Source organism: Pecten maximus, chromosome 10, assembly GCF_902652985.1.
Source record: "Pecten maximus chromosome 10, xPecMax1.1, whole genome shotgun sequence".
Lineage (NCBI taxonomy): Eukaryota > Metazoa > Mollusca > Bivalvia > Pectinida > Pectinidae > Pecten > Pecten maximus.
The window spans coordinates 19,551,095-19,566,453 of record NC_047024.1 but is presented as its reverse complement, the minus strand read 5'-3'; the positions used below and the strand labels follow the sequence as shown (position 1 = coordinate 19,566,453).

The 15,359-nt window shown below is 34.8% G+C and overlaps 1 protein-coding gene across 1 annotated transcript in view; it reads right to left on the bottom strand.

The window, feature by feature from the left end:
- Positions 1–6,752, bottom strand: part of LOC117335479 (MOB kinase activator 3B-like) — a 34,272-nt gene extending 27,520 nt beyond the window's left edge. Inside the window, exon 1 of the mRNA XM_033895504.1 lies at positions 6,648–6,752. Coding sequence (XP_033751395.1) covers positions 6,648–6,719 — 72 coding nt within the window. The 5' untranslated portion in view covers positions 6,720–6,752. The remainder of the gene's footprint in view (positions 1–6,647) is intronic.
- Positions 6,753–15,359: the final 8,607 nt, after the last annotated feature.

Below are 15,359 nucleotides of genomic sequence, written 5' to 3'. Positions count from 1 at the left end.
GAACATCTAAGGCTACATTGCTATCAGATAAAAAAATCCTGTAACCACAAGAAGATTAAAATAAATGGCAAATTAACACTGGATGACTGTCATACATTCCCGACCTTATAATATGTCATCTTATAGATAATTAAGAATGAATATATAGTCTGATAAATGGTTCAGGACAAAATTGCCCTATTTTAGATAATTTATATGAAAACACACACAATATTGTAAAATACAGAAGTGTATGGACTGTAATTTTCAACCACAACCCCAACCCCCCATTGAACCATCTAAAAGACATTTTTATAGTGTAAATTATTCACCTGATATAGGTCAAATTTCAAAATGTAGGGCAGGGTAACTTACTTTTGAAACATGACACATGTACATGTACACCTAGGTATACTGGTGAACTTATATAAGTAATCCAGCCCCAAGTATAAAGTTCCGGTGATAACTGACAAGTATATACCAGGATATATATCTATTAATATATATTGGAGACTGAGCCCAGACAAGCTAAAGTGCTGAAGGACAGACAGACACCAGTAATCATATACATTGTAGGCTTGTATCCCTCCCCCTTATCATTTTTTGTAGTTCACGACTGATATTGAGGGACTAAAAAAATTACTGTAATATATGATCATGATAATTCTGTTGTAAAATTATGAAAGATTCTGAAGTCCAAAATAAACTAAATATACAACACTACAACAACTGATGTATTGAGATATATTGATCCATGTTTTCTTTTTCATTTTCCTTTTTTTTTTTTTACAAAAACTAGTGCTGACGGATCAGTCTCAATTTTGATATTCAGATTGTCCACACACACCTCATATATCCATAAGCTTAAGCATTCCTTATACTTATCTTATTTCCCTGTTTACCTAAGGAAGTTAACACCCAAACACATAATTAGCTAGAAATATTGTCAATTGCTTGTTGTGGCCTACAAGGCTTATAACCAGCCTTAAGCTATGTACGACACTCATGTAGCTATAGGACAAGTGTAGAACATTCACAAATTGATCGGACATGAAAGGTCACCTGTCCATGGGTTTCTCCGGGTTTCTCCCAAATCTCCGGGTTTCTCCCAAAGTAAGACACCTAGCGCACTTTTAATTTGGGCCAACAAGCATGATTAAAAGTTGATATAACTTTTTCAAGTGTTGTAAAATAAATAAAGTTAACATTTATAAATTATCAAAATTTAGAAGAAAAAAAAAACAATAAAACTTCTGTGATTGCGAACTAATAATTAACATACCCACAATATCACACATATATACAGCTAGGAATGTATATATATACTTAAAATTTATGTATATCAATATTTGATAACCATATACATGTAGTATAAATCCCTTAATATGAATGACTTTCAATTCATATTTAACTGCTATCTCAACTTATTGTTAATACCCCCCCCCCCCCCCCAGTAACTTATACGATATACAATTACATAATTATCACTGGTTGTGAGAGTATGGTTATACTGGTCATGAGCTCAAACAATCTGAACAACTGTTTAAAACAAGGTTTTATGTATGTATGTTAAAACTTCATGAATTCAGCAGTCCAGGAAGTAGCCAGCTTAAAAGTAAACACAAATATGCAAGGTGACTTCCTGCTTCAAGTTTTATTACTTTTGTGAACAGTGTATCAGATACCATAAATGACATCCACAAAAAATACAGTTGTCACCAGTACCTGAAGTAGAAAATTCAGAATCAAATAATCCTAACTACATAGTCAGGGCTTCCAGGAGAGACTTGATCATGAGAGTACTGTAAATCAATTATATTTCGCGAGTACTTAATTTCGCGAACTCACCTCATTCGACTTATTTGCGAATACATAATTTCGCGAATTCTGGCCTCAAAATATATCCCACATGAAATATAAGTGATTTACAGTACACTGTATATATTTTGACTCCCTTGAATCAGATTTGACTCTTGGTTGAAAAGACATGTTTATTTGACTATGTTTTGACCCTGAAAATTTCAGAAAAATACCAGGTAATTATTTGACATAGGAAATTGCCAAAATTCCAGGAGCAACTGGATGCCCTGATATTGATAGGATAATGTTAAAACTAGGGGGCTCAGACAGGGGCACATTTTACTTCATCATAAATTTTACTGGCAGGTGAAGATGTAAATTTTAAAATGAAAATCTCCAACTCCAGGACACCAACTATACATGTGTATATTATTATCATGTATTATGATGTACATCCTTCAAAAACCTAAAACCCCAGGGTCCTGACATCTGGGCCCAGTTGTTCAAAAGGTGATTAGCTTAATCACTTGATTAGTGGAAATCTCATTTCTCATTTACTTACAATCCTATGTGTGTATATTCTTCAAAATAAGCAGGTATGAAGAGACTGGTAGGTGTTATAGTTTCAGAAAGTTTTGTCAAATAAGTTTTACTAGAAATCATTTTATCAGGATTTTAATATTGTTGTTGAACTGTGATTAGCCTAATCACCCTTTGAACAACTGGCCGCAGAACTCTTACTTATATATATATGTATACACTGTATATCCAAATGATTTGTTGCTCACAAGGAATTTGACCAGTTTAGATGACGGTTTCTTTATATTTATTCATAAATAAAATGAGAAATCTGTTCAAGATTAATCCAATATTTCTACCTTCAGGTAAATTTTTTTTCCATTTATACATTTAATTCTGGTTGGTTATAAAACAAAATTTATGTCATTTTAAAACTTGTAATGTTTTAAAGGATAAGTTAACAAATTGAACAACAGAAGACCAACATTACAAAATTGTGTTGTACCCCAATATATACCATAACATATACGTGTATATAATAATAATTAATTCATATGCAAGCTGACTCTCTATAATGAAAGATTAATAAAAAAATTCTCTGAATAATAGTGCATACACATACTTTACTGTAGATATATGCTCTTAGAAATAAGCTTGTTTAAATTAATATGAGTGATTTTGAAGGATTTTTCGGGCCGAGCTACTGTCCAGACCACTATTTTCAAAATTTTTATAATTCTCTGAATACAAGGACATACAGTATATTGTGGGTATTCTTAATTTGAGTACATTTTTGTATACGTAAGTACCAGAAAAGACCAGGACTCCAATATTGAAGTCCCAAAATCACAGGAAGAATTAGATTGATGACTGCAAATAAATTCTTAAGTCATATATAGTCCACAATGTTATATGAAGTATTATCATGAGACGGCACGTAAAGGTCAAGTATGTCTAAACCTCAAGATTGACAGGCCTAGGGCACAACGTTAACAGTTATGTAATGTGTACACAGTACAGTAATAATACACTTTACAAAAGTGCAAGATCTCCAGTTAGATATATTGATTTCAATCAAATTTAGGTATTGCATTTTAAGTGAATAAGATCAATATTACCTTTTTGATAATATAATATAAGGAAATAAAAAAAAATATGACTAAGCTGAATGTTTGTCAATTTGGTTGCAAAATACCACAATGCTGGAATCCTTGAAAAGGTCTCGCATAAAAAGAATGATCAATGTCTGTAGTGTATCTATTGTGTAGCGGAACTGGACTGGGTCGATCATTGGTGATCAGGTAGCTCAATTGGTAGAGCATCCGGCTAGTGTTCGGAGGTCCCGGGTTCTAACCCCGGCCTAGGCCGCTACATTTTCTCCTGTTACAAAATTGGCGCCCAACTAAAATACCCGGCCACGGTGGTGGTATAAGGGTCTCGTGTGTCTTCGAGGGCGAAGACTTGAAAAAAAGGAGGGAGGTGTGTAGCGGAACTGGGCTGGGTCGATCATCGGTGATCAGGTAGCTCAATTGGTAGAGCATCCGGCTAGTGTTTGGAGGTCCCGGGTTCGAACCCCGGTCTGGTTGCTACATTTTCTCCTTCTGCTGTAACAATTGTATCTAATAAACATGGGTAAAAAAGTTAAATGGTATCTTTCAACATGTTACTACCGGTAATTTCTAGACTATGACCAGGGCATATACATTAACTTATTTTTGTAATGAAAATAATTTTCTACCTTCAACAGAACAGTTCAATGCAAATTTCATATATAGCTACCCTGGTACTAGTTATAAGTATTTTTATGTGCATATGGCGTCATGATATAAAAGCGAGCCCCATTTTATGTACTTTAGGGGTTAAGATTATAAATTGTCCTGATCGATATCATGAAGCCTCACCCTCAGAGACGTAGTAAGTCATCATAATTAAACAACCACTTACTGGTAACATGCGTGTTGAGATTGAATCTTACTCTAATTTTGATATTTTATTTCATCGCCCTGCATATACCATATGTATCCAGAGCAGCCCCCCCCCCCCCCCCCTCCCCCCAGAAGGCCCCTAATCTACCAAGTCACCCATTTTCACAACATCTTACTTGCATTAAGTTGCAGATAAGACAACAAATAACTTTATATGCGTACATATAGTACATTACCTATAATTTATAAAAGCGTATAAAACACTTTTGACTGCCATCAATATCTAATACAGACCAGTACAATTAACTAGGAAATCAAACCAGAGTTTGATAATACATGTATATATATAGGTGTGGTACAAGTCAGACCGGAGTCATGTGATGTAATACTGAACGTTCAATTAAACATATTTACCGGTACATGGATATATATATATATACTGTGTATATATAGCTCAAGGATATACAGTATATGTATCAGGTATACATAGACATTATATACACAGTGGAAGTTTTCAACATGAAAAACTTCCTCGTTTAGTCGTTACCATGTCACACAATCTAATGTACTTATAAACAAATGTCATGTATGCAGATATATGTACATGAATAGAATCAGATATAGATCTAAGTTATAAGTGTAAATTCCAGGTAATGATATACTGGTTATATAATTATAAAGACTATATACATACATTATAAAACAAAAGAAAATGTGTACCCGAAAATCATATTTGACCCTTGACTTTGAAAGATATGTCTATTTGACATGCTTTGACACTTAACATTTCTGAAAAATGGTCAGTTGACTTCTGAAATTGCTAGTTTCAAGGGTCAAGAGCATCTGCCCCTATAAAGATCGATCGAGGACTGTGTGCTATATACGGTGCATGTATAGCTAGCTAATTGAAACACATAGGAAGTTCCTTAATATACCTCACTGATCAGCTAATATATAATCTTCAGTTATTTTTAGTTTTTGGCAAAAGCCTCTTGATTGTTTTTCGCTATATAAAGATATAATTGAATGAAAAAAAAAAAATTGACAGAATTTTTTCTTAATACATATATACATGGTTTTATAATATAAAGACTTTTTTTTCTTTTGTCATTAATTTTAATACATAAAGCAACAGATTTTATAATTAAAATACAAAATGTACTTAACTTTTTCAAAATGTGTGACAAAATCTTTTTTTTCATCCACTTTTTTTTACACAGATATAATAATAATCATATGGTATATTTTTCAAAATGGTTAAAATTATAAAAAAATATGAGTTGAAATTTCTGATATATATGGCAGTTGTCAGAAATCTAGGACAAATGTTGTACCAAACTGGTTGGGAGGAGACATAAAAACAGTAAAGTGGAAAGGGAACCAGGATTACACCAGAGATCAGTTAGTAACAGTGGTTGTGGATGGGCGGTTATTAAACCACATGTACAGATGAATGGGGAATACAACTTGATGTCTCATATCGATCAAGTCACATGAATTTGATCAGTAGTTAAGTTGATGGCATGGTGGTTGTAGATCGGCAGTTAATATACTGTTGTGAAATTGAGTGGTGTGATCTGTAAGACAATAATATCAGACAGAGCAATGATAGGTCAGGAATATAATTGTCTGTATCGCTCCGAGGTCAACACGAGGACTGAGGGGTAATTATATAAAATATAGGTAAGGCCTTCTGGAGTATAATCATAACTACCCACAATCCTCGTGATCAGAACCATACATAAAATACAATGCTGTTTCACAACAGCAGTATCAGACCACATGTAGAGTTCAATGGGGAATATATGACTTATGTCAAGTCACATCAGACAAGCAGTATCAGACCACATGTAGAGTTCAATGGGGAATATATGACTTATGTCAAGTCACATCAGACACATGCATTAACAGCTGTAAAGTGGATGGCATGATGGTTCTATTTCCCGATATTTCTGGAAAGCAGACAATGTTTATATGTTTACACAGACACACACACATACATTATACAGTAGACATATGCATGTACACTTCTCAACTACCTGCAGTACTAGTCTAACCTAGATTTTATTCTGACTGCATACGTTATATCATAATACATATCTGCGGTAAATTTCATTGTTCTGATTTAAAAATGCCAATTGTCAAGTGTTTCAGGGTATGCTGTATATTTCACACAATGACTAAGTGGTGTGCTGCTACAAACATTGTGTATTGAACCCTGTGTACAAGTTCCCCATGTTGACTTGATGTGACCGACTTGTTGAAATGAAAACAATACTAGTCTAGATCTATATCGTCTCAAACAAAGTATGTTAAAAGTGGTTATCATAAAAAATCATCGGTGAAACGATTCAAAAGTATTGTATCTTTCAAAAACATACATTAAATATACATGAATAGTTAAGTATAAGAATGTTTACCTACTTTTTGTTTACTACCGAAAAAGCTTGCGAATGCCATCCTCCTCGCAGCCATTTCCGATTGGTTGACGCGCATGCGTGAAAAGGGGGCATTCGATTACAAAATTATTGTGGTGCATTCGAACAGAGGCCAACTCCATAGTTTTTTTAAAACATTTTTTTTATTGTACTGTATATGATAAATATATATGTCACGGTATATGATTATATAGCACGGTACATATCTACTATAGACTATATTTTCTAGTTTATATTTTCACGGATACATTTATCAAGTTTTTAGAAGCTTGTTATACATTTATCAAGTTTTTAGAAGCTTGTTACAAAAAAAAATATGTTTTGATATAGGTATGTTAGTTCATTTAGTGTACACAAAACTGTCATTTCCCCATAAGATGCTCAATTTTTAGATATTCCAGTGTACAATCCAGAAACTCCTTTCCCTTCCCTCTTGACGTCAGCTTTTTTGTTTGTTTGTTATTATTATTTTTTTGTGTGTTTTTCCTTTTTGGTGGATTTTTTTAACTTTTTTTTTTAAATAGACGCTGCTGTATTTTTTTTCGTCTGTTTTTGTATTGTTAAACGTCATATCGACATTTGTGACCAATAAAGGACCCGGATGGATGCAAGCTGTTCCTTTGATAAGGCTGTTATAACAATAATTGGTGTGGAGCATATCGGAACTGCCCTGCAGTTAGGGCGTAAGAATTTTACCTGCTGCCCCCATTGTATGATCGTAAGAGGCGACTAAATTTGGGATCTTATCATTTCTATTCTTTCTTACTAACTTTCTTCTTCATAATGTTTCCCTTGACAATGCTTCACTTTTGGCCTTTAGTTGAGCGTTCGCCCCTGTGAGGAAGGCTTTTGGTGCTGTCCCCTGGCCGAGACATACCAGAGTCATTAAAAATGGTAGTTGCTTAGCGCTTAGCATTTTTGGAGTGGGACGACTGGTTCGCCCGTTGTCAGTATAATGTGACCGGGTGGGGTGTAATGCTGGGTGTCTTTGGCAGTATGCTTCAGTGAGGTAGCACTATAAATCGGCAAAAGTTCCGGCCTATCACAATGAGACTTAACACGAACATACCGCAGCCTCCCAAAACACACATACGCACTCACCACACGCATGCATGTCGCACGCACGGGAGACCGTCCTTAAATGACCTTAGCTGTAGGACGTTAAACAAAATAAACCAAACCAAACCAAACCATATCGGAATCCCATTTCGATTATATTTTCAAATAATATGAGATAAACAGAACTCCCTCTGGACATAATGATCCTTACATTCTTGGCATAAATATATATATCATACCTTAGGCTACTTTTTTTTTTACATTCATTGGTTTTTCTACATATACATGTGTATATTATTAGCTTGGACCTTAGATGTTATACAAAAGCTTAACATGACATTTTCCCCCCATAACAGAATGGATATATTAGGAAGATAGTTTGATTAAAATTGGACTTGTGATTTCTGCGTCTCTACGACACACTGCAATACACATTTTAATTAATTTTCTCTTAATGAATGACGTAAAAGAGTGTTTATCAAGAGGAGGGATTCCCGGCAAATCGATAAAAAAAAAAGCTCAGGCGAAAGCAATTGACTGAACATGTAACTTAATTGAATGCAATAAATATTTAGACATTTGAAAAAAAATAAAATGGGAAGAGAATTAAAAAAGACGGTTAAACCGCTGCATATTAAATATGGTCGGGTGGCACAGTGTTAACACACTCGCCTTTCACCTAGGCGGCCTGTGTTCGATTCCCCGATCGCACATGGAAAGTAATAGTGTCACCTGCCCAACCACGTGCGTTTTCTCCCGGTACTCCGGTTTCCTTCCACAGAAAAATACCTACTTTCATTCAGGCCAACATGAGTGGTTAATATAAGCTGGTATAGTTTGTTTCACAATTATTGTAAAATAAATAAAGTTTTACAAATATGCTTGTAATACTTTTTAGTTTAACATAATTAATTTAGTTAACTTGTCATTACGATTCTATTATATTTTTTGGCGAGCGGACTATAAATACACTTGTTATTCGCAAAATGTAATGGCACATAAAGTTATATATGAACAAGATGCGAGGCGGTGACTATGCCAATGATATTAACATCTGTTATAAAAATAAAAACACTCTTCAGCTTCAGCTTTTACTGTCTCAATGTGCTCCTTTTAATATTACTCCAAAAATATTAGAACACAGTGAAAAATTCGCAGTCGACAACAAAATGCCAGAGAATAAATTCACCGACCAGAAGCCTTTTATGGAAAGGAGTATCATAATCCGATGTGAAATTAGGACCGTTATTCCGGAATATGGGATGATCGTGCTGGTCTTGTCAAAATTATAAAAGCTGGACCACCAACCGAGAAATTATCAGTAATTCCAACTGTTGCAAAACCTCCATTACTCCATTACACAGACCGAAACGGCAACCACTACGTATACTTGCTGAATTGCGATTCTTTCTCATCAAACTCCTCCTTTATACCTGCTCATTTGCATATTAAGAATGACGTAGACAATTCAGTACGATTGCAACGCATCAAAGTCATTCCAAAGCCACTTCAGCGTCACGTGGACAATCACTTAATTTGCATTTCTGTATAACATTCAGAGATCGTAGGTTGAGAGCTCAAGAGAACAGCAAAGTTAAAAAAAATGTGACATTTTCACCGAAAAGCGAAGATCTCAAAAGTATGACTTTTATAGTGAAAACTGTGTCTTTAACAATGTGAACCTCTTGCGAATAGATACATACTATTTTGTATTACTTCTTTGATTAGCGTATTTGATGTGAAAATAAATCTGTTTTGAAATTTACAGTTGTAAAAAATCTTTTAGACACATGTAAATTCATTAAACAATATATATATATATATATATATTTTTGTGTGATTTCAAATCGTATTAATTACATCATTTTGTCTATATCAAAGATATTTTAATTATGATTAGTGTAAATGCTTTGGAGATGGATTTTGTGCGTATTTTCAAAATAATAGTAATGAAAAAAACAAAAAAAACAACATAATAATTAAAAAACAAAACAAAAACCTGACACAGCCTTCCTGTCAGGTTCCACCGGACAGGTCTAATGAAGATATAATGGAGTAATATTTATCATCTTCATACATACTGTATAAACCACAAATATTACATTATTATTCACAGAAATGCGCGTTTAATTTCCAGTCCGATGTAAAAGAAAAGGAAACAATGCAATTATCTTGTAGCAGCGAGTAATTTGGCGCCATAGACCCGATAAAAATCAAGCATATATGTTTTTAACCACAAGTTGTATATTTGTCACTACGAGGATTAATGCGTCTTTCCTATACTTCCTGTAGTTCGCCATACATTTCTAAATGTCTAGACATGGTTGCTATTAATCGACTTTCGTTGAATTGATAAGTCCAAAACGGACGGAATGGTCAAAACCAAAGAAAGAAAGAAAGAAAAACAAACAAACAAACATAAGACCAGGCGTTCCGATAGAATAAGCGTCGTCTGCTACATCGACGACACCATCTGATGTTCTGCCACTTCCTCAAAATGAACGTGCGATTGATGACAAGAACGCATATTATGAAGAGATGCATTCAAATGTTGATTAAAACATGTCTGTTTCGTTTTAAGGGGTTCAACGTCCATGCAGTAGTCAAGGTCATACTCCTCCAGGGCCATATGAAGATGGTTGTCAAGGAGACACCAACAACAACCGGCGTCAAATATATGAGGAAGGTCTCGAGGAGATACCAACAGTGATGATTATTATCATGGAAACGAATGTCAAAGAGACACAAATAGCCAGGGTCATAATTATGATGACGAATGTCGAGGATATTCCCAAAGTCAGGGTCATGATCAACAGCCGGGGACATTATTTTCGGGACGGATGTCAAGGAGGCAAACAGCCAGGGTCATATGAGCACAGTTGTCAAAGAGATACCGACATCCGGGGTCATATAAGGACGGGTGTCTAGGAGACACTAATAGTCAGGATCATTGTTATGAAGACGGGTGTTATGGAAACCACAACAGTCAGGGTCATATGAGGACGAGTGTCAAGGTTACAGCAACAGCCAGTGTCAGATCATTACGTATGTCAAATACAGAAAAAAGGAGTCGTAATTATGGAGACGGATGTTAGCGAGACGCCATAAGTCAGGGTCATGTGAGGACGGGTGTCAAAGAGACATTGACATCCTTGGTCATTTGGACATGTTGTAATAGAACTATACACAAAAACGACTGATTTTAGTCCAAAGCAATCTAATTAAAATCAGACATGTTATTTCCATTCCTCTGCGATACTCTACGATACACTGCAATACATACTGTATTGCAGTGTATTGTAGAGTATCGTAGAGGATGTATTGCAGTGTATTGTAGAGTATCGTAGAGGAATGGATATAACAAGTATAATTTTAATTAGATTGAGTCCAAAGCATCTCCTACGTAACAACTTCTGAGTATCTCCCAACATTATCAGAGAAAATATCCGTACCGCCGACCGAAAAAAACCCAGTCAATACATTGATATACTTTCACAGAATCCCAGCCTTTATGTCGTTGAAAGCTTGGTTTAAGCTTATTGTTGACACACTTTTAATCAAGCTCCTCTTTTATACCTTCTCATCTGCATATTTAAAATGACGTAGCCAATTAAGAACGATTACAGCCCATTCATTTTATTCCAAAACCACTTCACGTCACGTGACGTGGATAATAACATATTTTACATATATTTGTTTGTTATTCAGAGATCATTAGGCTTATCCCAAAAGTTTGACATTTTTAGTGAAAAGCGATGTTTCCGAAAAAATGAACTGCTAATGAATTTTGTATTTGAATGTACTAAAGCTGAATTGTTAAAATTCAAAGTAGTACTAATTTTGCAAATCGTTAATATATTCCATTTACAAATATTTCTGTTTTGAAATTCAAATCCCTTCGTCTGTAATAAATCATTTAAACACAAGCAAACATTCATTAAACCAAGTAGTATTTTTGATTTCAAATCATATAAATGTAATATCATGTCTATTTTAAATTTTAATTACTGTAATTGCTTATTTGTAGAAGTTTTCGGTGGTATGACTTTCTAGGACTGCTGTCATCGTCACCACCAATTAATATGTATTTAAAAACAAAACAAAAACCGACGACACCGCCTTCCGTCCAGTGCCATATGAGATGTCTAATGTAGATTTGATGTGTCCATGTACATCATCTACATAGATATGATACCATTTATTTTACATATTCACAGAAAAATGGATTTAATACCAATCCTATGTAAATGAATAGGAAACAACACTAGGACCTTGTTGTAGGGATTTAATCTTGCGCAATTTACAAGATCTAAAAATAGATCATGTGCTATAGCTACAAGTCGTTTATTTGTAGCTAAATAATTTTATTTGGGGTTTCCTAGATTTCTTTGTTTCCACATTATATTTAATGTTCGGACATGTTTGATGTTCTTTGACCTTAGTAATATTGACACCCCACCAAACAAAGGGCAGACCAGTCGTCCCATTACCAAAATGTTGAACGCCTTAAAGCGAGAGTAGCAACTACCATTTTTATAGGCTTTGGTATAGTCTCGGCCAGGGGACAGAACCCAAAGCCTTCTTCACAGGGGCGAACGCTCAATTAAGAGCCAAAAGTGAGATAGGTGCAAGAGACATTTGGAAGAAGAAAGTTTTCTAGAAAGAGTAGAAAAGATAAGATCCAAAATTTAGTCGTCTCTTGTGATATGCAATTATTTTTTTCTATCTTTCTTTTTTTTTTTGGTGGTGGTGGTGGGGGGGGGGGGGGGGGGGGGGGGGGGCAGCAAGTACAATTCTTACGACCTACCTGCATGGCAGAGGATCATTTTAAGGATGTTATATTAGTCATACACACAAACACGGGTGTTGTTTTATCCAACACCTCTGGGTTACGAGTTCGAAACCTACGTGGGGCAGTTGCCAGGTACTGACCGTAGGTCGGTGGTTTTTCTCTGGGTACTCCGGCTTTCCTCCACCTCCAAAACCTCGCACGTCCATAAATGACCCTGGCTGTTAATAGGACTTTAAATAAAACAAACCAAACAAACCAAATGTTTTATCCAGGAAAATGAGGAATCATTGGGGAACGTAAACAGACTGAAAAAAACAAACACTACATAACTGCTGAATTTAGATACTTTCCTACCAAACTCCTACTCTCCTTTATACTTTCTCATCTGTATATTTATAATGACATAGACAGTTCAGTAAGACTACAACCCCGTTTAATTCATTTAAAAGCCTCTTCAACGCCACGTAGACAATCACATATTTTGCATTTATATCTGGTATTCTGATATTTGGAGATAGTTAGTGCACAAAGTTCAGAGACCAGCGAGTTCTAATGATGATGCATTTTGTTGTTAACCCTTCAACATATTTTCTAATTGAATGTTTCTCTAAGAATGTAAACTTCTTTTGAAATAAACATGTACCGTCGTTAAGTATTAGTACATGTACTTTAGATACATATTGTATTTAATGTAAAATATTTCAGTTTTGAAATGTACATCCCGTTGTCAGTAATAAATTAGACTCATGCAAGCATTCATAAGATAAAGCCATACATCTTGATATAAGATAGTATTATATGTAATATTATGCCAATTTTTCATTATAATTAGTGTAAATGCATACACTGAAAAGGTATATAGGTGCATGTGACTCTCAAGGTCTTGTCATCGTCACTGCTTTATGTTAAATAATATGTATTTCTAATAAAGAAAACCCACGGCACCGCCCTCCCGTCCGGTGCCATAAGAGCTGTTAAATGAAGATGTGATGTATCCTTGTATATTATCTACATAGATTTGATACCTTAAATTGCGTTTAATTACCAGTCCTATCTAAATGAGAGTGGCAGGGATTTACTCTGGCGCCAATACATGTTTTAAAAACAAATTATGTCTGGTAGTTGTGTATTTGTAGCTAAACGAATTTTATTTGTGTATTCCAAGATTCCGGGTTCTTACATCCTATTTTTAAATATTTGGACATAGTTGGCATTCTCAGACCATATAAATATTGATAAGTTCTAAACAGAGATAAAGGCAGGAAAATAAGCAAGCAAGCAAACAAACAAAAAATGAAAGAAAAAAAAAAAATAAAATAAATACGCCAACAAAAAACAAAACAAAAACATGCAAACAAAAACAAGCAAGTAAACAAACAGACAAACAAACAATTCCGACTTTTTTTACGAAATCGTAATTCTAAATCCTAATTGACAAACCGAAGGCAAAGTATAGTAATACAATATATACATTGTACATGAAAAGATTAACATGGAAACGGTGAAGACATGAAGAGAATGAGACCAGGAGCTTCGGAAGGTTAGGCGCCTAGTTATGTCACGTCCTCAAAATGGAAACATCACTGGTGACAAGAATCGATACTCGAAAGAATTGTTTAGTTTGGTTAGGTTTAACGTCGTATCAACAGCTAAGGTTATTTAGGACGGCCTCCCCTGTGTGCGAGATATATATGTGTGAGGTGTATTTGTGTGTATTTTGGGAGGCTGTTGGTGTTTGTCTCCTTGTGGTAGCGCGTAACTGGTTCCGACTATATAGTGTTACCTCACTGAAATGTACTGCCGAAGACACCCAGCATTCCATCCCGCCCAGTCACATTATACTGACAACGGGCGAACCAGTCGTTCCACTCCATGAGGATTCACGCTATATGCAATCTACATTACGTGCAAGATATATATCTATACAAATGTGTTTTACCAGTAGTTGAAGAAATTAAACATTTTGGGATATTGTAAAAGAAATTCGTTTGAAAGAACTACTAGAACATTTTCTAAATTTAAAACTGGTATCATGTCTCTTCTCAAGTCTAGTGCCCTCAACCCTCTCACAGAAGCTGAATTGATTAAAATTAAAGTTTATCCATCTGCTTTTTTCGGATGCGAACTTTGGTTACTTTCCAAAACCGAACTTATAATTTTGGAACGAGCACAACATTTTATAGTTAAACCTATCCATGAATTGGGAAAAGAGCTAGAATAGATTGCTTGGCTGGACAAGCATTGAATCATATATCAATATCAAGAAATTATTATTCGAATTTATGATAGTATACTAGTACATAGAAACTGTCTTACTAGATTTTGTTTATGTTTAATTTGAATATTGAAAAGCAACAGCGATTTATACCCGATAGTATACGCATCTTGAGGAAATATTCCTTGTATGACATTTTTGTTGATTATATAAAACTTGGGTCCATTCTAAGAAAGTTACACTTAATTACCAATAATTATCCAATGCCTTATTCACTTGTAAAATAACTGTATACATTTATATGATCCTCATCTGAATGTTGTTGGAACTTTAAATATTCTATTTATGAAATCTTCATTTTTGGAGGAAATAAAGCCAATAATAATTTAGGGGTTCAACGTGCATACAATGTCAAGGGTCTTCATTTTTGGGACGAATTTCAAGAAGACACCATTAGCAAGGACAGATGTCCAGGAGGTATCACCAGTCAGGGTCATAATCATGAGGACGAATGTAAAGAAGACACAAAAATTCATGATAAAATTATGAGGTTGGATGTCAAGGAGACAAGGTGACATTCCTGAGGACAGTTGACAAGGAGACACTAATCGTCAGGGTCTTATGAGGACAAA